The 25,957-nt window shown below is 38.8% G+C and overlaps 1 protein-coding gene across 1 annotated transcript in view; it reads left to right on the top strand.

Moving 5' to 3' along the window:
• PDE7B (phosphodiesterase 7B) overlaps positions 1-25,957 on the top strand; it is a 177,556-nt gene that overhangs the window by 42,787 nt on the left and 108,812 nt on the right. The window contains exon 3 of the mRNA XM_009281484.2: positions 16,491-16,551. Coding sequence (XP_009279759.1) covers positions 16,491-16,551 — 61 coding nt within the window. The remainder of the gene's footprint in view (positions 1-16,490; positions 16,552-25,957) is intronic.

Genomic DNA, 25,957 nt, shown 5'->3' with positions numbered 1-25,957 from the left:
TTATGAGAGATTTGAAAGTACTTTTCACAAAAGCATGAATTTAAATTCCCGTTTCAGGTCCCTATACTTATTCTAAATTCTCTCCAGAGACTGATCTGGTCTGCTATTCTCCACTTCTGCTGTATTGCAGAGCTGGTGCTATCAATCACTTGTTTTGCTCTTCAGAAGTATGGTTACACATTATGAACTGAAGAACTGAGGCTGTAGCTTGTTCGTATGTTCACGTGTAAATTTGCACTTGTTCGTGCACATCCTGTATACCGGGCAAAACATTTTCATTTGATTTTGAATGAGGTGTAATGAGGTTTGAAGATATCTTAACCCTTTCTGATTTGGAAGAAGGTCAACATATCTGGCAATTTAGGTGTTCTGGAAGCACAGTCCATTGATGTGGACGGGTCAATGAGAAGTGTTTCTTCAAAGGTTTGCTGACACTCTCTTTTCTCTGGGACTAAAGCTGCTTTGTGGTGATGTTGCATGGGATAAAGAGTGTTTCTGGCAGACTTTGACAGTATCAGTGTTTTGGTACGAAGGCTATTCATACCAAAGTGTTCTTTTAGTTTTCTCTGCAGAAGGCATGGTAAGTGTCCTGGTTTTGGCTGGGATAGAGTTAATTTTCTTCCTAGTAGCTGGTAGAGTGCTGTGTTTTGGGTTTAGGATGAGAATCATGTTGATAACACACTGATGGTTTAGTTGTAATGATGCCCAAGCTAGAAGCCATTTCTATAGCAGGAGTAAACTGCCAAGAACACCCTATTAGCATCAGTAGATACCAGTAATCACTGCTTTCCAAAAGGACACAGCACAAATGCATTTCTGTACTGGGTCTGGCTAGGACAGAGTTAACTTTCTTCACAGCAGCTGCTATGATGCCATGTTTTGGATTTCTGGCTAAAACAGAACTGATAACACCAATGTTTTGGCTGTTGCTGAACAGGCTTGAAGAGCATCAAGATTTTCTCTTACCCCCACCCCCGTGAGTATGGCTGGAGGTAGGCAAGAGATCAGAGAGGTCAGGAAGGGACACTGCCAGAACACCTGACCCAAACTGGCCAAAGGGATATTCCATACCATATGATAATGTAATGCTGAACAAAAAAACTGGGGAGGTTGGGCTGGGGGCCATGGCCACTGCTCAGGAACTGGCTGGGCATCAGTCAGTGGGTGGTGAGCAATCGCATTGTGCATCACTTGTTTTGTATATTCTTTTATCACCATTATTATTTTCCCTTCTTTTTCTGTCCTGTTAAACTGTCTTTATCTCAACCCATGAGTTTTACCTTTTTTCCGATTCTCTCCCCCATCCTACTGCGGGGGGAGTGAGCGAATGGCTGTGTGGTGTTCAGCTGCCTGCCAGGTTAAACCACAACAGTAAGATAGTTCATTTCTTTTTGCTGAGTGACAGATATCAGGTCCCCCAGATGTCAGATGTAAGATACAGGTTGCCAGGATTCAAAACTATGGTTAGACAAAATTTTCAAAGACAGAAGAAGCTTTAGAGATATACTTTTGTGACTACTGCACTGTGCCGGGTCTAGCTACAGAGGGCTAAGGACTTTTTAATAACTGCTCTTCTTTATAAAAGAAGCCTTGAGTTTTCACTGTGTCCTGTGTTTTTGGTAAAGATTGTTGGAGAACCTCCTAACAGCGTACTTTCCCCATTATCTCTTCTTATGGGTTCTCAAGCAGTCCTTGCACACTCCTGATTTTCCCTTTAAAAATACCATATTAATCCTTTATGTAGCTGGCTGGTGGGTGGAGACACTCATGTCCTGGACACTTGTGGCGAAGGTCAACAGAGTAGACAAGGTTGCGGTATTTTGTGTTTGTTTTGTGAAAATGTTCAGGAACAAAATTGTAAAATATTTATTTTATGTATTGTTTCAAGTATTATGCAAAAACCAATAAAAGTAAGTTGAAAGAAAACAGCAGCATTTCTGATTTTAAATATCAAAGGACAGGAAATTCTCCATCCTTGATTTCCCATTGGGATTATAGCAATTTACTGTTTTGAAATTCCCTGCTTTAGGGTGATATAACGTGTAAAGGATAAGCAGGATGACATTGAATTTCAGCTTTGTTTGGTTCCAGTCAGACCCTTCATAGTTAGCACACCATTGTAAGGTGACATCCGTAAGACTCCAAAGATATCACAGCCTAAACACTTTTTGATACTGGATTAACATCCTTTCCATGGGAAAGACACATTTTTAATCTTTTTCCAGGCTTCTGTGTTATTACAATAGGCTTTTTTAATCCCTTCTATATAGTCTCCAAATAAAAATAAATGTGCGATCAAGAAATGTCCAATCTCCATGTTGAAAAGGGAGGTGGACTTAGGACAGAGCTTTCTCTCATGAAGCAATATAACTGTGGGAAAACCAATATACTTCAAAATACTAACCAGGCTGGCTCATGTCATATTTAAAGATGCTGTTGTTAGTGAGCACTACCAGAGCAGTTCAGTAGTAGCTAAACAGCTAGTGTCTAGTAGAGGTGAACAGGCAGCCTTGAATGAGGGGATATGTCATCACAGTAGTGTCCAGAATGCCACTGATGTGTGATGGCTTCAATTTTTGGTGGACATTCAGTGATGAACAGGACCTGTTTTTTAACTTCTACGTGGTTAAAACAATAGAAGACAGTAGTTTTATTCAGTGATGGTGGTTTAGGAGTTGGGTGTAGAGAGGAAAGCTGCCTTTCTGCTCTTCAGAAGGGCAGGGTTGAGTCTTGCTTGGGATCTGCGTTGATGGCTGCCACCTGATTTACCTGCACATGGGGAATGCTGAGTGTTGTCCACATCAGTCCCCGGGGCAACTACTGCCTGTGGAAGCTGGAATTTCTAAACAATACTAGCCCAGTGCCAATAGACCTCCTAGTTCAGCTGGAGCATGATTTCCAGTGGTCAAAGAGGGCTGTCTGTCATCTGTAGATTAATTTAGCAATGGCTGGAAACGGAGCTACTCAAAAAGCCAACTTCTTATGTTACAGGAGTTAGATTTCTGGCAATTTTTTTTTTCATTTATAGAATCTAATACTGCAATGGATGTTTCCCAATGTACTGAGGAAGGAGGCCCCAGTCGGTTGTGAAATACCACACTGAACACAAGAAAAACATTGAAAAACCCACACAATAACTTTGTTATCCTTCTCTTGGATTACTGTACACCCAGATGGGAAGATTAGTCTTACTTAGTGATTTTTTAACTTAAGGAGTTTTTGTCTGGTGATTGTTTTCAAAATTAGAATCTCCTTGGTTTCAGTTTTATGATTTTTTACCAAGTCTGATTATTCTGAAACAGACATTTCATTAGGATAAACCTTTCTATGTTTCCCCTTGAAGGGAAGTCCCGAGAAGGCAGTTTTCATCTCTATCCTCATTCATATTTTTGTACAAACCCAATTAGCTTCTTGCAAGATGATTGTGTCAATACTAAACACAGAACAGACCATCTGATATGCAGAGCTGGCAATGCTCACCCTCTCCTTTAGATGTGTCCTCACGGTTCCTGTTGCTGTCGATGTGTGATGCCCACTGATACTCCAGGGATTCATCCAGTGGCTTCCAGATGGGGAGGGAGAAGTGGGGGTGGTGGCAATCAGATTTAGCTAAAGAATCACTGCTGTACCGGTCAGGGTCTTCACTCCCTCTGCATATCAGAGACAAACGGAGCCTCTCATATGCTCACCAATGTGTTACCTGTATGTGCTGGATTTACTTACGTACAGGTTCATAAGGAAAAACCAAATGGTCAACAAGCACAGGGCTGGTTTAATAACTGCTCTTAAGTCACCGAGGTGCCTTTTGGAAATAAAATCTTTACAGTGTTTCTGATCTAATGTGACACTTGTTTTCAAAATATCTCCCCTCAAAGCTGATTTTTCTGGCCTAAGTTGCTCAGTTGACTTTATGAGGTGAGAGTACTCATCAGTCTGCACTATTAGTTCCTGTATTTACTCATCCATTACTCAACAAGATAAATGTAGTCATACTGTTAATGTAAGGAATAGTACACAGAATTAGAGGCAACTGGAATGTTACTCCCTGCTCTTTCAGTGGGTTGGCGACCTTTAGCAAGTTTGTGTAATCAGTCCTTTCCTCCATTTCCCATCTGTACAGTATCTAACTGTAAAACTTAGCCTGCCTCAAGGGTAATGTTAAATAATACTGTAAACAATAACTAACATAAAAATGGAAAGAACTAAAAAAAAAAATAAAAGATCAGAGATACCAAATGTTTTCCAAATGCAGAGACCTGTTAAAAACTCACTATTTTTTCTATCAGTCTCGGCATGAGATCTGCTGCAATCACGTCAGTCAGTAGGTTAGCATTGCACTGCCAGCATTCAAACAATAGAAGTGCATCTGCATCCATAATACAGATGTGTCTGAGCAACAAGAGTTTAGATCCCAATGCAAATTTCATGTGTTTTCATAAAAACAGGAGGTACTTCAAAACCTCTTTTAATTGGAACCCAGCATATTTCCACTGAAAAACTTGTTTGCACTGATCAGCATTTTCACCTGGGTTATTAATTAGGATCGTGTGGCATAAAATGAACAGTACCTTTCAGTTTTAAAACAAAGTCAGCCAAGATAATTAGGTATAACTTCATTATTTATGTATTATGTAAATTCTGTTTCAAAAGAATTTTTGTAAATGCTAGGAAAATAAGTTTAAACAAAGTTTCTAATTGCTGCTGTAAAAAACTTCATTGTTCTTTCTTTGTAAAATGATACGGATGTACCACTTGTAATATGTGCAGTTTTATCAGAGTCACGTGGCTCAGGTATATTGCAATATATGGGACTCATTTGTGAAGAATGACAAGTACCATATGTAAATACTACAGACACCATAATAATGTATTAATGTTTTAAAAAGAGAATTTTTAATAAGAGGTGCTTTCAGATTCTGACAAGGAAAGTCAGAATCTTCTGCTCCTTTCTCTTGATCACTGCACTGCACAACTTCTGAACATACCACTGCTTCCCACAAAGTATAATTCACTCAGCAATCTTTACCCCCGACAATTATAACTGTATTTTTATACTTCATTATAGGCATTATATGTTATATACAAAGGTATACAACAAAATAAAATAGGAAAACTGGAAACATTATTTTCCCTACTGCTTTATCATTTCTTTAAAGCTAAGAGGAAATAACAGGATTTACCCATAGCTTCAGAAAAGGTGTTCTGTTTACTGTGAAGAAAATGCCGTATTTTCCTTTAGTTGTTTGTGAGCCTCACAGCTGTACTGTGCTATTCACCTTGTACTCTTCCCAAGTGGTCAATTAGTCCTAACAGCTATGACCAAAGCAGTATTAAAACATCTTTTTAATTCCTTCACAAAAATGCAATGAATCTAGAGCTGTTAAACAGTCCAAACTGGCCTCCCTCTATAACCAAAGGTTCTGGACATCCCACATGTCCTGGTGAGACCATTTGCAATTCCCTCATTTCTGCTTACCTGCCAGCCACCTTGCCGTCGTGTGGCAACTGGGAGAACATTTCTTCTGTTGTGCAAATCCAGCCTCTAACATTCAGGATTAACAATGATTTTAGCGTCCAAATGTACAGCAGATGTTTATGCTTAGAGTCAGCTAAATCCTTCTAACTTTAATTGATTAAGAGTTAGGCATGCAGGCTTTCTCTGAAATCAGGTGGGCTAAATCAATCTCTAGAAATTTCCATCTGTCTTCCTTTACAAACTTAAAAATCTAAAGGTCAGTTCCCTCAAGTGAGATTCAAAAAGTCCACCATAGTTTTAAAAATGATGTAGATGTTAATTGCTTGGGGGTTTTATAAAACAGATGTTCTACCAAAACAGAGACGTAATTTAAAGAAATAACTAGGTAAGACATTCGGTATCTTAGCAATTGTCTGAAAATACACTGAGAGAATGATTTTTCTTGAAGCCTATCATGTAAAAATAGAGAATTCAAGAAACAATTGAAAAACAATACATCTTAGGAGCTGCTTTTCCATCCCATCTTTCACAGAAATACATAACAACAGTCACACTTCAATAGCACAAGACAAAAACAAACACATCCAAAAAATAAAATCTTTTGAAAAGAAAATGCTACATTGTATACCCAGTTTTCCCCTTGGGGGACCAGATAAAGAACAAACTATATATGGCAGATATTAGTCACATCACTTAATGCGCCTACTGCAACAAATTCAGAGGTATGGTGATAACATTGGTAACAGACACTGAATAGAAATGATGCCATGCATATTAGTCAGAATCAAATTGGTTAACACTAAAAATCAAAGGCATTGTCTGGTTTTGTACAGATGGGTAGGGGATATATGCCAGAAACTGCACCAGTAATACGTTCACCGTGTTGACTTTGGCAGCTAAGAGTGGAAGATATGAGCAAAACCAGGCCAAAAGGCAATGTAAGATTATTCCCATGACAACAAGAGGTTAACAGGTTAACATTTTTTTCTTCTACAGATGAAGTACAGTTCTCAGTTTCCACCCAGAAAAGCAGTATCTAGTTGATTATCTAGAGATAATCTAGAGATTATAGCCAGAATCTGTTGAGAAGTGAGAGAAGATAAAAGAGCAGCTTTGTGCAGCACTTGCCAACAATACACCTGTTTTGAACTGATGCTTTCACACATTAAAAAAAAACCCAAACCTCTAAAAGAAAGTCTCTGTTTCTGGGAATTATTTTCAGGGAAAAAATCAGTCTTTTTGGCATTGCTCCAAAAGGCTGCAACCTTGGAAACTGGTAACTAATATGTGCAAAAAACATGAATTTCTGTGTACCTGAAATATGTTCATAGTGATTATTGCAGTAGCATCTAAATGTTTCCTGACAATAATGGCATTTGTATGGCTCCAGATATGTTATTAAACCCACTTTGAAAGTTGTCAAAAAGATATGTTAGTATCAATGACACTTTCTTTTAATGCAGAAAATGCTCTTCCCCAATGTCTAATATGACAATTTTTGAAATGCAAGTTTTTCCTGTCAAAACAACACTTGCTGTTTTTTAGCTCCATATGTTCTGCATGTAGAAATGTGATGTATGCTGGCTGTACTTGAAGTTCTGCAAGTCATTTTTGCAGTGCTAAGGTTACTTAGTTTTTTGGTTTGATTTCCTTTTCTAAACTGCACTAATATAAGAGTACTTCTAATTGATAGTTATGACTGTAGAAGCATGTGTTAATAGGCTAAAATACCACTATACCTGCCCATTTTTACAGTATGTGTTTGGTAACATGCTGGACAGATGCCCACAACATTTTGTATCAGGCCATTGGTACGGAACAATTGAAGATAGTGCTTATATATGAAGTTGCATATAGTGGCAAAAGAGTTTAAAAATAAGTACGAGGCAGGAGAGCTCAAGATGTTTGTAAAGGATAACAGAATCAAATTTGGGAGTAAAGCTGTAAGTGGTTGGTGATAAGCTCAGGAGATACAGTCTGAAGTGAGGATTTCATCTTGTGACACATTGAAATAATCTACACAGCTAATGAAACCAAGGCCTGAGGCCATTCTTTGGTTGTGTCCTCTTTGCACAGCAGTTGGGCCCAGGTTTCCTTAGGGCACTGTGTGACGACACAGTGTTGCAGAAAGGATTTTGTTCGTACAAAGTTTTATTTGCAGAGTCCCTCATGGATGGCAGACCTCAAACACAGTTACCTTAGGGAAGGAGCGAGGAGAGAAAGAGAGCAAGAAAAGAGAAAGGGAAAAGCTGACTTTTAACGGCATGACCAATTTTGCAGTCATTGTATAGCTATCCATGGGACCCTACTACCTTCAGACCCAAGCAGTGTCTGGTGCACAAATGAGGAACTAGGGAAAAGTAGTTTCCTGCCTTCTGCCTCTAAGTGCTCTATTTTCACTTCTGCTGAAGCTGTCTGCTTGACCAGGCCTTCCACATGTATGTTTTGAGGTTTGTTTGATGACTTCAAACTCTCTCCGACATGGTTTGTTGGTCCAGTGCTAGTTCTGTTACCTAAGTCTGCATCTATGCCAGAAGGTGAGTGCAAGCAGTGGACTCGTGAACACATTACCTAGTTGCTGGTATGCTTTTGGCATGGGTTGTTGTCACCAACTCCCATTCCTTAAAAATGAAATCCTGGAAAGGATGAAACAGGACTGCCTCGGTGCGTGCCAATGTTTTAGGGAACCAAGAACACCCAGCTCTTGAGAAGCAGGTGGCCACTGGCACGTGGTACGGCTCAGAAAGTGGTCAGGGAGACAGTCTTATTTAGGCAGGAGGAACCCGATGCCTGTGATGGCTTACTGGCACTCAGTCTTCTTGTCCTTCCTGAGACTGCGCTTTTGTATGCAAAGCATACGGTATGCAGTGGGCACACACAAATAAGCAGGTGCCAAAATTCATCCCACGTTGCTCTGAACAGCCTGAGGAGACTCTTCAGGAGATTCGTTCTCCCACAGACCTTTGATTTGCTTCTTGGAAAGAATGGTGTGTCAGTCGGTACTTCTGAGGCTTTGACCCTTCCTTTGGTCCAGTAGATCAGTGGGAAATAGTGAGAAAAACATCTGGTTGAAGTTGAGACCTAAATTTTCACAAATTAGTCCTATGTTTTCCTCTCATTAGATATTTCAGTAGAAAGTGAAAGTTAAAATGGCAGTGACCATAGAAAGCAGCTAGGAGAACAGCCCAGCTCTGCAACTCAGAGGAGGAGGAAAGACAATTATGTGGTCCAGAAAATGTTTAAGTACAGAGAACTTTGATGTTTCACATCAGAGCAACAATAAATAGACAACAAATTTGCCTTTTCCCTAGTATTGATATTTTCCGCCCATCTTCCCTCCCACTTAGAACTGTTTTTGTGGTGGGAGGATCCCTTACGTAGTCTACAGATGTTTTACATTCTTTAAAATGTAAACTAGAAAATTAACTGTAATACCGATTCATCCCATGAGAGTAAAAAATTAGTCTGCTCTTCAACATTTCTTGGATGATGGCACCCCCTCAGAACATGCCTACAAGTTGTGCCTCGCCTGTTAATGCACACTCGACTGTGACTTATTGCTTATTAAAACCCAACAGTTATATTGCTTAGTAATTCTAGATTTGGCTCCCAGTGCCCATGTTATAAACACTTAAAAGTAGGGATGCCATATTGAAACACTGACAGATTCTCAGGGGGGTCAGGGCTACTGGCGCCTCCCTAATGAAGTCACACACTGTTAAACTTTTTTTCGTTCTTTAAGAAGAAAACAAAGCAGTTAAACTGCTATATCCATTTTCCAGCAACATTAATCCATTTCAAACCACTCTTAACCATAGTAAATCACAGGTTTGTGAGAAAATGAACTGGCTAAAGGTTCACCTCGGGCTACTTAGCCCACAAACAAGCTGCTGACTACTGGCAACAATAGTTGGTTGGGAATTATTGCTCAATTTAGTTGTAATTACTTATTTTTCTGTGTCTTCTGTTCAGAGTAGCTGAAGGTCTACGGCATGGTAAATTCCAGAATGGAGTGCACTGCCAAGGTGCTGCTGGAGATTGACACTGACAGTGTTGAAAGGTTACTTGAGCAATGTGTTTTAACTTCCTGGAGGGAAGAGAAACCTTCTCTTTCACTGGGAAAGCTTGGAGAGAGAGGAACTCTCAAAACAAGTCTGCCCAGACATAGCTATTCTACTCTGCAGAAAATCATCCAGACGTTAATAGAACCTGAATTTTCAGTTTAAGTATGCTTCAATTCTGATACTAAATAGGGAAGCTGGAAACTTTATCCATGAAATACGGTATAGCTGCAATATAATAGTTGCAATGTAATAGTAGTAATTTGAAGAGCAGCAAACGTAGCATTCTGGCTGCTAATAGTATTTTAAAGGCAATTGTCAGTATGCTGTGATTACACCACATTTATAAATGGGTGAGCATACACACAATACATACCAGTTCAAGACAAGTGTACTTTTTTGCAGCCCGATTTAGCGGAACACTTAACTTGCCAAATGTAGGTCTAAATTTTCAGGTAAGTACAAGATTTTATCTATAATAATTACGGGAACTGTTAATAAGGCCGGGGGAGGTAATACATAAACAATCACAATTTTTATAGATCTCGGGCAATTTCATTAGCTGAAAGATTCTAGTGGTATTCACTACCAATGGGAATGTTTACATATGCAATTCTCAAGTTGTATTCATTATAACATATTTTCATGTAAGAAAGGCTAAGTAAAGTTCTTGAAGAATTGAGAGTTGGCAATTCAAGGTCATATGAATAGGGTGAGCTTTTTGCAATCATTCACTCCAGAGAAAATGCGGGTCTGTTAAATTTAAAATAAGGTGTGATATAGAGAAGAAAAGCTTTTGTCTCCAAACAAATAAAAACAATGGCTTAATTTCCTTTGCTAAGGCCAACAAAGACCATGGGTAAAGATTCAGCAAAATTCAGAAGTATTTGACATTTAAGTGCATCTCAAGATTACGCAGAGTACTGGTAGGGAACTTCCTTGTTTTACATAAACATTGATTTAATCACTAACAGATATTATTACAAGGCTTTCGTTTTGGGGGAGGTGCTTGTGAAAAGGCTGCAGGCAGGTCAGATTACATATGTCAGTCTGCTCTGGTAGTTCCCGTCCTTTCTTTTGTCCCTGCCAGAGAGGAGAGACAGAACTGGAAATACCACAAGTGTAACAAGGCATTGGAAATCCTACAGTTCCTACACTCTGATATTTCCAGCATTCGGGTTTTGGGGGAGGTGCTTGTGAAAAGGCTGCAGGCAGGTCAGATTACATATGTCAGTCTGCTCTGGTAGTTCCCGTCCTTTCTTTTGTCCCTGCCAGAGAGCAGAGACAGAACTGGAAATACCACAAGTGTAACAAGGCATTGGAAATCCTACAGTTCCTACACTCTGATATTTCATCAGCATTCAGGATGAATCCACCTTAAATCTCCTCCCAGGCAGCCTGAAGATGAAGATCATGTGGCCTGACTCTTTGTGAAATATTGCCCTTAATTTTCAGCTATTTATATGAGTGGCTAGTTGTTTTTATAAAAGATTGCTAAGACTTACGAAGTAGTGTTGCTTTTCACACTAACAGACTTTACACCTATAAATCCTTAGGCAATTAGAATGATGCTTTTACATACTAGAGGACTTTATTCAAGTACTTTTTAAAGGTGACGGAGAAAGAAATGTAATAGGAAAATAGAAATACGAATAACTAGCATTTTTTTGCCTCTGAGATCATCTGTTTTTTCATAGAAGCAGAGAAGCTGTTTGCTCTGCCTTAATTTCTTTTAATCAGTTGTGGCTATGAGTATATCTTTTAACTCTGATTTCTAAAGGAATGTGAAATTATATGCAGTAGTCTGAAAAAAAAAAGGAAAGAAAAAACTCTTTTAGCAAACAATATTTTTATGTAGAAACCACTTCTTTCTACTTTTGGTAAGAGCAAAGCATATTAACTTAAGGTTACTTTAAAGAAAGAAATCAGCGGGATTCTTTAAAAATATTTGGCATGCAATCGATGTGCAATTAACACATCTCCTGTATTTAGAGGTATAATAATCCCTGTTACCTCCTGCAAAAAGAAAATTATCCAATCTTTATTGTCATGTTTGGCTGATCATGTACATCAAGTACCTCATTGATTATTGCAATGTTGGAAGAGACATATGTGTTGAACACCATACCCAGGATGTGCAGAACAGAACAGAACAGAGTGAAGAAGCCTATAAATATGGTTCCTACTCCAATAAACTTTTAACTGACTAAGCTGGCTTTTCAAAACTTGGTTGTCTGCAGTTTAAAAAGGTCAAAATTGTGCATGTTCAAATTTCGTGCCAGAAAAACTCTTACTATATTTTTAAAACACCATACACTCTAAAATTATTAAAATAGTTAAATGTTAATTATAGGCATTTAATAAGTAGAACATTAACATGCCACTTACTGCAATTCTCATGATGACAAACACTTTCAGATCTTTACTTGCTGAATTTTGTCATAGGTAAGAATTTAGCCCTATTTATTTCAACTACTTGATTTGCATCTCTCTTCTTAAAATGTGTAATGCTTTCATTTACCATACAGATAGAAGTTGAATAGAACGACTTCACAAATATTTTTTTCATACAGTTTTCTCCACAACATAAAAAAAAAAAACCTAAGGGCATATTCTGTCTGGGGTATATACACCCTGTTTATTCCTACATATCTCAAATCCTCAAATGCAGGTGGTGTGAGCCCAGGCATGCTGGAAATGGAAACCCAGCCTGTGAATGATCACATAATACTGGAGAAGTAATATGAGATGCATTACTGCGTTAGTACAACTGACTAGAGTAGATTTTCCATCTGCTCTCTGCATGAACTTTTTTTCTGCCAGTTGTGCCTTACTTTTCTGCAGTTTTACTTACACTGTTTTGGCACAGGGCTCCTTGCAAAAGACTTCCTGTTTTCCTGTGTACTCCTCATAGTATCTTGCAAAGAGGTCATCTTGCCTGAGAGCACCCTCCTCCAGCAGTCTTTTGCTATGGAGGATGGTGCCTGTGTAATACGGTATTTCCCTTTTCCGACAGGTGGTACTGGGCCATCATAGCCAACCAGGCAGGCTTCAAGCTCTCCAGTTTACTTAGCTCATCAAAGGACCTGAGTTCCTGTCACATTTCTTCTGAATATCGTGTCCTTTCATCCCTATTTTCTAACAGCAACTCTCTCATTTTTTTAAGTTTTTTTTAAGTTCCACTTTCAGCCGCTCCGTGATTCGGTCTCTTTTTCCATGGGGGACTTGAGAGTCCCATTCTAGTTTACTACATTTCAGCTTGTGTGACAGCCTCAGCATCATGGCATGCATCTGATCTCAAAAAAGGGAGCTGAGAGTAGATAATTTATTAATTCATTTTCTTACATAAATATAAATACTTTCTCACATAATGAATTGCAGGCTGCAATCCTATGTGGAAATATATCTGTATTACTGAAAATATTATTAACTGAAAGTAACTATGCTTTCCTCTTCTCCAGAAAGAGAAAAAAAACCCACAGTCTAGTCCAGAATTCAGTGATTCAAGAGATATGAAGGTATAGTGAAGATTTGGAGGGGTGAATTTTATTTGTATTTACCCACTTCTTTGTTAAATCTGACCACTTCCAAACACAGCAGTGTTTTAAGATTTTCAACAACAAATCCTCTCTCACCTCAGGGGAAGTGAAAACCGGTAGTATTATTTTCAGCAGGGCTGCCTCTGTAAACTCACCAGCCCAACATCCAGGACTACATACAGCAGAGCCAGTCCTGCCAGGGCTGTAGTAGTCCTAACCATGAAGCCCAAACTGAGATTTAAAATATCCCAAACTCAGGGATGATTTAGATCCAAGAATATGATTTAACATGTTTTTAGAGAGTGAAATCTTGGAACTTTAATGAGCTTCAAATATAGGTCAGGACTATGAATCCATCCTCATCGTAGATTTCAAGAAATGAAGTTCAGAGGCAGCTCTCCTGTTTGAGTTCATTGCTCTTCCTAACTGGATAATATGTTTGGTCTTTACAGCTCACCATTGAGACTCTTACTTCTCTAAAACAGGAACAGAAAACTGATATCTTCTTCCAGACCTGACTCCTATGAATACAGCTAGTGCTGCTTATAAGCAGCAGCTTCTAGAGGCTGCTTAGCCAGTCTTTAAAAGAGATGTTCTATTTCTCTCTCAGCTTCCCAACAGACGTATGTGATGATCTACACGTGTGCAATAGGTCTGCATATGTACAGCAGATATGTCCAGGGTTATTCTTCCTCCTCTCTCTGCTTTCTGACTGGTTGAAATTAAAAAGTAGAATAACCAGCATCTAATGGCAAATTCCTATTCCTGCTCTCTGATGGATCCAGTAGCGACTCTGTAGCCAACTTAGAAACTTTCAGGAGAGAATGAGCAGCTGCTTTGGGACTAGTTTGGAAATGGATTGGGACTGGAGAGACTCTTGGCCTCATCTCTCAGTACCAGCCCCGATACACAAGCAGGCAGAACAAACCCAAACCAAAAAGCCGGAACAGGAAAAGGACAGGAGAAGCTTCTCCAAACCTGGCAGGAATTCATAGCAATTCATAGCAGTGGTGGCAAAGCCTCAGTTTAATCCTAAAGATTAAATCCTGAAGTCATTCCTTACTTCTTGTTCATGGAAAACATTTGCTAACAGCAAAAATGCCCAAACAACTCTATTTTTTGAAAGAGCAAAAATGAATCCCTGCTGCCTTTCTGTGCCACTTTACACATCCAGGATCCAACTAAGTCTTTTTCAGATGCTCTGAGCAGTTTGGTAACAGCCTACTTTTCATCCCATTGATGTGTACCTATGAGCTTTTACTGGCATCAGAAATTAAATTGCTGCAGAAGCTTTTTCTCCTGGTATTTCTGGCTGCAGTGGTAGTAGTGAAAAATCTCCTAGGCTGACTGTTCTAGCATGATTTTCAGCCAGTTCTGTGGGTTGCAGGGGTTAAGGGAATTCAGATAAGGCTATGAACTTGTATACAGTTGTCTGAATCTTATTTGCAAAGTTTTCAGAGTTCATCCATCATCATAATGGGTCCTGTGGGATGTTAGTGGACTCTGGAGAACATTAGCCGTTTTCCCAATTTCATAACACTAGGACTGGTGAGTATTGTTACATATTGTAAGACATCATTTGCCAGCCTGAAATGTGATGTTTATATAAATATGTCTGGAACATACAATACATCTGAGGGACTAAATAAAAAATAACCAAAGGTTTTCAAAGAGCAGCAGAAATTCAGGGGTGAGGTGGGCACTGAATTTTGACGTGCTTTCTTACATCTGTGTTTGTCTAAGTATACTTATGGTCACGAAGAAGACGCTGGGAGATTTCTGTGAAAAGATACCCATATCTTAACTTTCTTCCTAGAAGAATAAATAGCAAATTTCTGTGTCTCCTGACAGGGAGCTGGTATAAGAGCATTCGTAAAATTAACTTTGAAATGATGGGTGTTGTTTTTCTTTTGCAATCTTTCAGAGTATATGCTCCCACCTAGGAAGGTTAATACAGGCACGTCTGCTTTCTCTTTTTAGATGTACTGATACACGAAAAGACTCTGTGTGGGAGATGGGCTTTTGTTTGTTTGTTTGTGTTTATTTCGGTGTGAGGGAGGTGAAGGCTATTTTTAAAATAGTGAGTTCCAAATGTGATGTTCATTTATGACACTGTTGCTGTGTTTCATCTTCTTTGAAGCTCTGGCGTTTTTTACTTACCTGATTCTTTGTCGGTTTTAATATTTGCTGCAAATGTCACTTTTATTAACAAAAAAAAAAAAGAGAAAAAGACAGTACTAACCACTTTGTCTTACATAAGAGAGAAAGCCATAGGTGCTGAATAGGAGAAACTGCCTAAGAAAGAGAGAGAAAAGAAAAGGAAGGGAAATGGATAGCTCCCAGTGATTTTTCCAGACTTGAACCACTGTGCTTTTATTCCCGTTTGGTCATAGATACCAAAACCAGAAATATGTAGATAAGGAAGTACGGACCACTTTTACCGATAAAATATGAGGCTATCCTTAAGCCCCTATCATGAGCTTTGAGTGTAGTGATACAAAATTGAATCTTTTTTGTAGCACCTGAAGCAACTGCTACTGAAGTGAGTGGGATCTGTACACTGACTGACTTTAATCGGAGCTGGATCAGACCCATGAGCCACACCAATTATGTTTCTCCTGGCAGCTAAATTGACATGCCTGTCTGCATGAAGGACTCAAAAATGATGTCTTATCTTTGAAAACAACCCAACACTTTTGTATTCTGATCCTAACTCTAACGATGTTCCTTCACTGGGTTTGTATAGGGACAGAACATCAGCCCTCATAATATGTATGTACATGTGAATATTATTTTTCATTAACAAAACATGTTAGCATAGAGATGTAAATTATTTACACTTTACAAAAAGCAATTTTACTCATAGGTGTTATGGAGAGTTCAAATTTTGTGAAGTGACAGTTTTCCTTAATAAATATCTTGAGTTGTGCATTTTTTTAAATAAGTTTGTTTTACAGAAATACAAATTATTGAATCAGCATTGCTGTTTGTTTTGTTTTCAGTTGGATCATTTTGCAGGTCCTGCTTAGGGTGCAGCCATGTGACAACTAAATCAGTATACTGGAGAGGGCTGCAATGTCTACCAGTGGCAAATGAGGCCTCCTGTATAATTGGGTCTGATGCTAACAAACAGCAACATGGATCAGGCAGTTGCTTAAGCCATAGATACAAAGGTAATAGGCATTACCTTAAGTTTTTCTTGGCGAACATCTTGGAATACAGTGTTGATCCATCTTTGCACATTAACAATGTCAATTCTTCCTCACACTTTGGCTACTTGAAAATCTTGCGATTTTGACGTTTTAAACATGTCTCTGAACATCTCTAGTGCCAAACATAAACAGAGGTACCAGAGGACAAGGACAGGGATACTATCACAGAGTCTTTAACTAAATATATCCTTTTTTTTTTCAGAGGTGCGGGGAAATCTCATTTGATAGTCCTGACCAGAATGCCAAATGTGTTCGCATGCTAGGTAAGGGTAAGAGTCTTTTCCCCTTTTGATACAAATATGTGGAAGTATGTTTAATTGGGGATTTCTTCTCTAAAGTACATGATAATGGCTGCAGTGATTCACATTAATTTATTCTTTATGGTGAATTGTCAATTACTTAAACAAAGTGTGCGTGTGTGTATATATATATATATATTCCAGTAGTGCCCATCTACATAGATGACAATAGAGCTGTACCAACACTGTAACTGTAATCTCTGAGGTACTCAAGTCCAGAACTGATATTCAAAAGCTGAAAATCTCTGTAATCAAGCCAGATTTTTAAAATCAGCCTGGGAAAAATGTGAACTTTTGTAGACTGCACACCTTTAATGTAAAGGAGCATTTATGTGCTTTGAAAAAGAGTATCAATTTCACAAATATATATCATATGCCTCTAGGTCAGACCTTCAGCTGCATCAATCAGCAAAATTTCAACCATTGTGATTTTATAGATTTGCACCAGCGTAGCACTTTGCCCATCATTTGTAAAAATTAATATTAAGCAGAAGTGTCTATTCTTTGGAAACAATACAGGAATGATCTGCTATGTTTCATTAATTTCTGTGACCAATTTTATTGTATTTGCTTGTTTCATCTTCAATGCTAGTGCTGAAACATTAACAGCACGATTAGTATCACAGCAAAAGACAGGGAGTAAGTGTCTAAAAACCCAAAAGATAATGTTTACTCAGAAAAAATGAAATCACAGAACACTTGCAAGATTAGGCTTTAAATGCTGAAGACCTTTCACCTGCCAGGATTGAGATAAATGTATGCTGTAAATTAGAGCATTGCATCTAATAACATGAAGACTGAAATAGTCACAATTTTAAAAACTGCAACTGGCAACGTCTAGGAACTTAATTCCCATCTGGGTGCATAGCTGTGTTCTGTAATAACAGATTATGTGGTTTGTTGTTTATATTCATTAAATCCTATTGTCACAATAGACTATAATTGCTGCAGAGGAAATCTGTCATGCTTATAGTGCACAGATCCCAACAGATGAACTGACACAATGGGCCGTAATGATCTGTTACATCAATGATCCATGGTTAGAGGTTCTTAATGGAACAAGCTGACAGAAAAGATACACTTGTGATCCTTTATCATGCCAATTATAATCTACAGCTTAAATACAATTGAGTTCCTAATACTGTCGTTCTAAGGAAGTTATATCGATGCAAATGTCATTATCCATTAGGCACAAAAAAAAGCAGGGGGGTGGGGGTGGGGTAGTTGAGAACAAAAAAATTACCTGAAGATGAAAGTCGTCTGCACAGGTTGATTCATCATTTGGTTTGGCATTTTTATAATAAGTCAGTCCAAAATTGGGAGTTTGGCATCATCTGTAATGCAAATGATTCTTTAGGAGCAGGGAGCAGTGAGCAGAACAAGATCTTATTTCCATTACATATATTCTTACCTAAGTCTTGTAGTATATGCATGTGCAAGAACGAGAACATATGCTGTGCTCTGTAAGGAAACTGCTAGGAATGTAAAAATGACTCCAAGGGGTCATGCCAAAGGTGTGACTGGCTCTCAGAGGTTACATCTCTTGTATTTAAAAATATTTCGCCTGCTATTATTATTCTTCAGTGTCTCTAACAAATTAAGGACTGTAGTGTCATATATAATATAGGATATTACATTTCACCCCAAGGTATCCCAAATCATGTACAGAACTGAGGTTATTCTAAGTGCAAGTGGATATCCCACAACTGGCTCTGTAAGAGGTATGGGAAGTAGAAACTAACATTATACAGTTGCTCTGAGACAATACTCTGATACTGGAGACAATCTCCACTGTCTTGATTTATCACAGAAATGTGTGCGGTTCTGGTAGTGCTGTAAAGCCAGAGGGTGTCCATTCTGGTACCTCTCCTTTCACACTGGACTCTGTACAGAAGAGCAGGAGCCAGAAATCATGCAACCTAAAAGGTCTAAGACTTTGTGCTGAATGCATCATGTAGTGTCCAATTTCAGGTTTTACAAGGGAATTGAATTTCTAAGAGAACGAAACACAAAGTTGATCAATGCAAAGCTGACATTATAACGTCTGTGGGCGTAACTAGTGAACAAAGCACAACGTTCCTTCAGACAGGGGCATCTTCCTTGACTGCACGGTCTTTAAAATGTGCTAAAACAGTCGTGCTGTCATTTACTGTAACAGTGACACAGTGCTGACAGAAATCTAGAGGGCAAGTCCCAGCAACTGCAAGAGGATAATTACTTAGTAAGAAAAGAAACACAGGATTCTGGAGTACTGACTGTATTTCTTCAGGGATCTTTGACATAAGACCAGTCCATACTTGGAACTGTACATTATCAAGAAGTACTCTAAAATGGTAACAGCTGCTTTTGTCAGAAAAGGTCTGTATCTAGGTTATACTACTGGTTCTGGGTTAGCTTCAAATGTAAAGGGTTTTATGAGTAAACCTAGGCTTGCTACTCTGAGTCCACATTCCTTGAGGTAACATGGATTATGTGAATGAGGTTCTTTTTCTATAAAGGTTGAAGAAGAGAGGTTTGCAGTGAAAATCTTATTCTATTCCTATCTTCCTGCTGGAAAGCAGGAAATAAAGAAATGCCTAAACGCTTACAATGGCTATAGTAAAAGTAGGTAACTTTTCAATGGACTGACTAGATACTGCTCAACCTGAGGTTAAGAGCAAAAGAATCAGTTTAGTGCCTCATCCTTCAGCATTGGAGTGATGGATATTTATAATCCAAGTGTGATGCTTTATATTGTGCTTGTTTCTTTACACTTCTATATGTTATACTAGTTAAAGCAATACAACTTTTGTAACTGTCACAGAAGAAGGTGTGGCCCACCTTAGCCTTTTGAAGATCAGTGTTCAGATCCTAAATCTATCACAGATTTCTTGAGCCTGGCATTGGCTAAGACTTTAAACATCCCTGCACATCCATTGTCCTTTGAAAAATGGGAAGAGAAGTGCTTCCTCACTTCTTAGGAACAAGAAGAATAAATTTGTAAGTACAATAAGAAGCTGAGGTAGTATAGTAATTCAGGTCATAAAAATACCACACTGTCAATAAAAGTGTGTTGTCAGAGGTTTCCCTTGAATCTCCGAGTCCCTCTGGAGCCACCAGTAGCTCATCAGCACTTCCAGTGCAAGGTGGAAAATCTGCACTGTGCTGCTTAAATTGGAGCTGTTATCAAGTTAGTGAGGGCACTCGACCATGACAAAATTGCTAGATAATGCTGAACTGGATGTCAAAAAGCTTTTGCTTTATGCTACATTCTGGAAGTTAGAACCCTGGGCTCCTCATGCCCTTTACTTATAATGATTTTGACCTAAAAAAATGATAGTTGGTGCAAAAATTGAGCATATAGCAGAGTACTCACTATGTGGTTATTGGTCCAGATATTCATATTATGAAGGGCAGAAGGGAACTATCTCTCTCCCTAGAGCGCTCGCTGCTATTTTCAATGTCACAACCTGTGGTTAATTTTTCCCATATGTAGACAGACAAATTCTGGGCTCAGACATGACACAATGTCATATCATGCAGAGATAATTGGGTTAGTTTGCTGTGAAAATTGCTGGTTGGGTGCCTCAGCTAATTAACTCTGCTGGGAAGAATTGCATACTAGCTTGGAAGAGTCCAAAGTTAAGGCAACTTAACTGGTTCTCACATCTTAACTAGCTCATCCAAAGCTAAGTCAGTAACCTCTACATGGCAGAGCACTGAGTTTTATGAATTTATCCTGGAAAGAATAATGTTCCCATATCAGGCTCTAAGATTAGTACAGAAGGAAAAAAGTCTGCCAACTAGAAGAGAAACTTGAGTGTAGAAATAAATACTGGTTTATACAGAATAGAGACTGTTATCCTTATATCTGCTGTATAGAAAGTAGGCAGCTGCACTCATCATAACACACACACAATTAAATCATCCCACCAGTTTTAATCTGTGCAACCTTACTGATGACAGTGGCGTGAGGGGGATGTATGATAAAAGCAAATTACCTAGTTTGTTACTCTAGTAACCAGTCTTCCACCACCAGATTTGGTCTTTACTCCTTACTGAAACACTGAGTAGATTTTGAGGAGGTCACATCTCTTGCTGGCCAACCCTGCTGTCTGCAGACATTTTTCCAGGGGAAATGCGAATTGCCCTCCTTAAGGAGCTACTTAGTAAGTGAAAACACAAGCCTTCCAGACGCCCCATGGCAAATGGCTGAGGTGCTTTCTTTTCATTATTGTAAATTCCATGCAGACAGGAATAATGTGGGTGAGTTTTGTTTCCCTTTTGGTGCAGGCTTAATCATTGCAGAAGCAGACAGATGAATCCTTGTTTGGAATAAAAGTAGTTTCCTCAGAAATAGCCATTTAAAATTCATCCAAGAAAAAAGCAATCCAAAAAAAAAAAGGTTGGGGGTGGCACCTTTTTTTTCTTCCCCAGACTACTAGAACATAACTTTGTTGCTTTGGGGCAACAAACTTTTTCGTATTCCAGCACAGAGAGGTGCCTACCTCCCTCCCCCTGCAAAAAAAGCTGCTTTGTGGCATACTTCCACCATTTATTACCTATGGAGAGTTATGGTTAAAGGAATCGGCATTTGGCCATGAAATAAGTTTCATGGATCCAGCTTCAGTCTTGGTGGCTCTTTGCCCACAGCAGAAAACCACCACACATTTGAACAGAGTTGGCAGCTGCAACTTAAGAGAGAGAGACATTACTGGAATAACAACTGTGTTGAAAGCCAGGACTGAGGGGTACTGGCAAGGCTCTGGCTGGCTGGCCTCTGCCTTACATAACTGTTGAACTCACCTTCACTGGGAAAGGAAAAAAAAATCTATTAAATTTACTTTGAGAAACCTAATCAGGTAAATAACCTAGTGGGATAGGATTTATCAGGTAAATAACTTAGTGGGAAAAACAAATATTGAAGAGCAGTTAAACGTGTCAATTTGCTCTGAAGTGGAGGGAGAAAAAGAAATGAGGCAGCTATTCAAATGGTTCTGCACTGGTCAAGCTTTGCAGCTTTGCAAAGCTTTCTGGAGCCCTCACTGACATCATTTGAAATGTAACCCTGTATCTCTTGCACACGCAAAACTTTTACTGAAACTGATAGGCATGCATGAGCAATGGTGTTCTAAATAGCCACATATATGGACTATTTATATCCCAGTCATTCGAAGATTTACACGTGCGCTTGACCTTATGCAGACTAAGTATTCTATCTGTGCAAATGATATGAAAATAAGCACATGAATTAATCTTAGTAAAATTAAGCAATATGTTTATCGGAAAAAAGTCTAAAATCTACAGTGACTAGCAAGAAATCTACACTCATCGCTATGCTGCCCGTCAGGATTACTCAGAACTTTATAGCAGTAGGAGAGGGGAGGCTTAGGACGTCTGCTACGAAAAGATAGGCTTCTATTCCATGAGCAGCTTGCAACACTGGATGAAGGGAAGCAGGTTTTTTTTCCACTATAAAGCAATGGTGTGAATGAATACAGAAAGATAAACACGATGTCTCTTTTTGATATCTTGTTAATGTAGATAAATTCAAATCTAAACATATAAGCCCACGCTATAAGCTTTTCACTTACGTTTCATGCTGTAGCTGCCAATGAAAGCCTCTCTACCAACAATTTATTCTGATGAGAACAGTATGGTGTAGATAAGATTTCTGGAAGTGTAGTTCTTCTACCCAGTTGAGTAGACAAAAGGTAGAGATTTTCAAATAACTTCTAACACTTTTTCCTTTTTTTCCTAAAATATCATTCCAGTATATTAACACAATTTAAAAATAAGACTTAACTCCTGATATTGCAACTATGCTTGTAAACACATTAAAAATGTGGTATCTCTGTGACCTTACCACCATCAAAATAGAGGCTTATTGCTCCTTCATGTCACTTAAGACCTCCTCCCCCAGTTGACCATCTCTTCCTGAAATGCAATACTTTCTAAATCTCACCTGTTTTCTCCAAGAACGCTCATGATTTGTTCGCTGTAGTGGTACAGAGAAGGCTAAAGACTTGGTGCATCAGCCCATGCTTTGTCTGGAAGGCCCCAGTTGAGATGCCAGGCTGCCTACTTTTGAGTGTAGCTTGGAGACAGAAAGTGGCAAACGGGTGGGCATGAGGCCGCAACAAAGACTCCTTTGTCAAGGAGTTTACAGTGTACACACACCGTCATTGTGCCACTTCATCACTGTGTTATGGTTTCATGCTAAACAAGTAGGAACTCTTTGTCTTTACTATCATGACATTTGTGCCCAAAACCACAAAGAATGTAAAATAGATTCATTAGAATCATAGAATAGTTTGGGTTGGAAGGGATCTTTAAAGGTCATCTAGTCCAGCCCCCTGCCATGGGCAGGGACATCTTCAACTAGATCAGGTTGCTCAGAGCCCCGGCCAACCTGACCTTGAATGTTTCCAGAGATGGGGCATCCACCACCTCTTTGGGCAACCTGTGCCAGTGTAATATCAAATCCATCTTCTAGTTTCATGACTATTTGATTAATTTGGTTAAGAAACTATAAAATAGATAAAGTAAATTGAAAATTCTGATGCCCTCAGTATATTTTAAAGAGCAGTTCTCTAATACCATCTTATTATTGCAGTAATTTTGATTTAATTACTATTTTAGGTAATTATATAGCCTGGTAGCTGAGTGACAGTGACCACCTGTTTATCCTGTTCTGTCCTGTAAATCAGGTCAGACTGAAACCACTTGTCTTGCAGTATTCTACCTTTCAGAAGGGTGCTGAAGGAGACAAAAACTGGCCTTGGCATTTTGAGTACGCATATAAAACACTTTTCTAAATGTAATTTCTGGTTGTTTTTCTTCTATGGCTTAAACGTCAATTTGAACCATATATAGTTTTATCCTATGTCTGAGCTTGGTGCAGGAAAGAAATGGGGGTGTCAGGGGGCTTGGAGAGAACGCAATAATGAGGATTTGACACCATCTGTATGATGTAAACACACCACGATGGCTTTCCCTAGAAGGGAGAGTTACTGTGTTGCCTACATCTACAAAAGCCATTCATTCGGACCACGGGATCCACTTGAGATACCAAAGCTCAAGAGATGATTAAAGAGCCCCTCCTCCCCCAACTAAAAATACCCCAAACCCCTGACTCTTCAGCTTCTCTTTCTCTCAAAAAGGCTTTTTGACTTGGCTGAGAATCTCACCACATATCACATTTAGAAAAAACACAGGTTTGTAAGTCCTATCCAGCAGTGGCACTCAAAGCATGGCTACAAATGCTAGCAAATTTAGTGCAGTGCAAAGCCAAGAAGTACCTCCCTTTTTGTCCAAAGCATGCTGCAGACAGAAGGATTGCATTCTGCTGCCCATTTATGTAATAATCTAGTGAAAGTTTAAACTTTGAATTCTGGGCTTTCATTGCCCTTAAGTAGTTAAAACCCACAGCACCCACTTTTTTCTTAGCCACCAAACTAAAGGCAACACAGGTTGGGGTTAGGTGCTCTCTATTCCATCTAGTGACCCTGCACAAGGAAAAATGCTGGGTATGGCTCCAGGATGATAACAAATAGGCCTATGACTTGCACCCCATCGGGGGGAACACACACATGTAAGACAAGGAGAATCCTGAGTTTTGTTTCCCAGACCTTTCCTTTTTTTTTTTATTTTTTTAACTAGGCCCTGAGATAAAGCAGAGAAACAGTTGCTTGATTGATTTACTGAAGATGATCTCATATCTTATTTCATGGTATTTGTCACATGAGTTATTGCTGATCCCCTGTTGGAAAAAAGATTTCAAGTGCCTATTCAGTTTGCTTCTTCACAGTTTGATTTTTCCTCGTGCCTAACCTCGTGCCTAAACATGGACTGCATTCACGTAATTTCCCATATTCTTCGTCCAAACTGTTACGAGAGGGATGTGTTCACCCAAATTACTTGCTGTACAGAAAACTGCTGTGACTAACCATACTGCTGCAATAATGCTCTCTCAGAAAATAGGAAGGGGGGGAAAGGAACAATTATTAGATCTATTAATGGGACCAAATTGGAGAAGAAAACACTTATCCACAGTTTTACAGCCAGCCATCCCTTCATGACAGCATAATAAAATCTACAGATGTAAAATTTCCAAACTTAGATTTAAATGGTTCAAATTTATATTTTGAGGTTTGAGCTCATCTCTAGCAATTAATCTGTGTTTCTTTAACTATTACTTGGTGATACCTTGCAATTTCAGAGTTTCTGCAATAGATTACTGTGTAGCTACCCTTAGTAAGAGTGATTTATGTCTGAGAAAGCCATGGAATTCCTGTGCTTTCAAGAACTCAGTTCCTGGCTGTAAATGTTCATAAACTTCTCAGCTTAAGAATGCATTTTCCTATATTCTTCTCTGCTCTGTGTTGTAAAGGATGTCTCATTGTATTCTGGAGCTAAAAATTTTTGCTGTTCTGAAATGTTAATAATTTTACCATTCTTACTGAGGATTGGGAGTATATTATTTGTAGGATTTTTTTTCACCTTTAGTATAAAAAAGAAAAACCCACAAAATCAAACACCTGCTGGCTTCTGGCCTTGCCAGCTGGGTAGCTAGCTTTCTTTGAGGGCTTTAGTTTCCTTTTTCTTTTTTTTTTTTTTAATAAATAACCATTTCTAATGATAATCTGTTGTTTTCTTGTACGTCTCATACTTCTTAAAGCATTAAGTTGATTTCTTAGATCATCCCTTGATCATCAAACTACTTAAGCACGTATTTACATATTCTCACTGAAGCCAAAAATGCATAGGCTGAAATATGTTCCCATGCCAGGGTCGGTGACAGCGTCTAGCACTGTGCATGCTCAAGCCCTGATCTGATCCAAATACTTGAGGCTCTGGGCTTATGATATCATGGAGTGTGACTATGAATATTGGTAGTAAATTACAGGAACTCGATTTAGCAACAAGAAACAGAATTTCTGAATCTCAAATAGCCATGTCAAGAGATTACTGCATTTCTTACAGAAAAGTTCAGAGAGTGCTCCTACTGGATTTCCCTTATAGGGCATTCCTCTCACTCTGCAGATGAAATAATGCTGAAGATAGTTGGGATGCGATTCATCTGACAGAATGCCTGTTAACATCTGTAAAAAAAATTTTTTTAAAGTCTACAGCCATGATCTAATCTTCCCTTTTGTAGTTGAAAAGAATGAGAAAGAGGTACTTCCTTAAGACTCAGCTCATTGCAAAATAGACGTCTAAAACTGGTCCGAGGAACTCTGCTCAGGGAGTGCCTGTTTCTCCCTGTTGACTGCTAAGGAAACTGAAGTGTGGATGCGAGCAGTTGGAGGCGATTAATCTTACTCCTGGAGTACAGGCATTGATTTTCATGGTGTTCAAAGCTCTAAACTTTAAAGTATGGGGGATAATA

The sequence above is a fragment of the Aptenodytes forsteri genome, unplaced genomic scaffold (genome assembly GCF_000699145.1).
Source record: "Aptenodytes forsteri isolate BGI_AS27 unplaced genomic scaffold, ASM69914v1 Scaffold82, whole genome shotgun sequence".
NCBI classification, from domain to species: Eukaryota; Metazoa; Chordata; class Aves; order Sphenisciformes; family Spheniscidae; genus Aptenodytes; species Aptenodytes forsteri.
The sequence above is the reverse complement of the archived record's forward strand: the minus strand, read 5'-3'. Positions and strand labels throughout refer to the sequence as shown.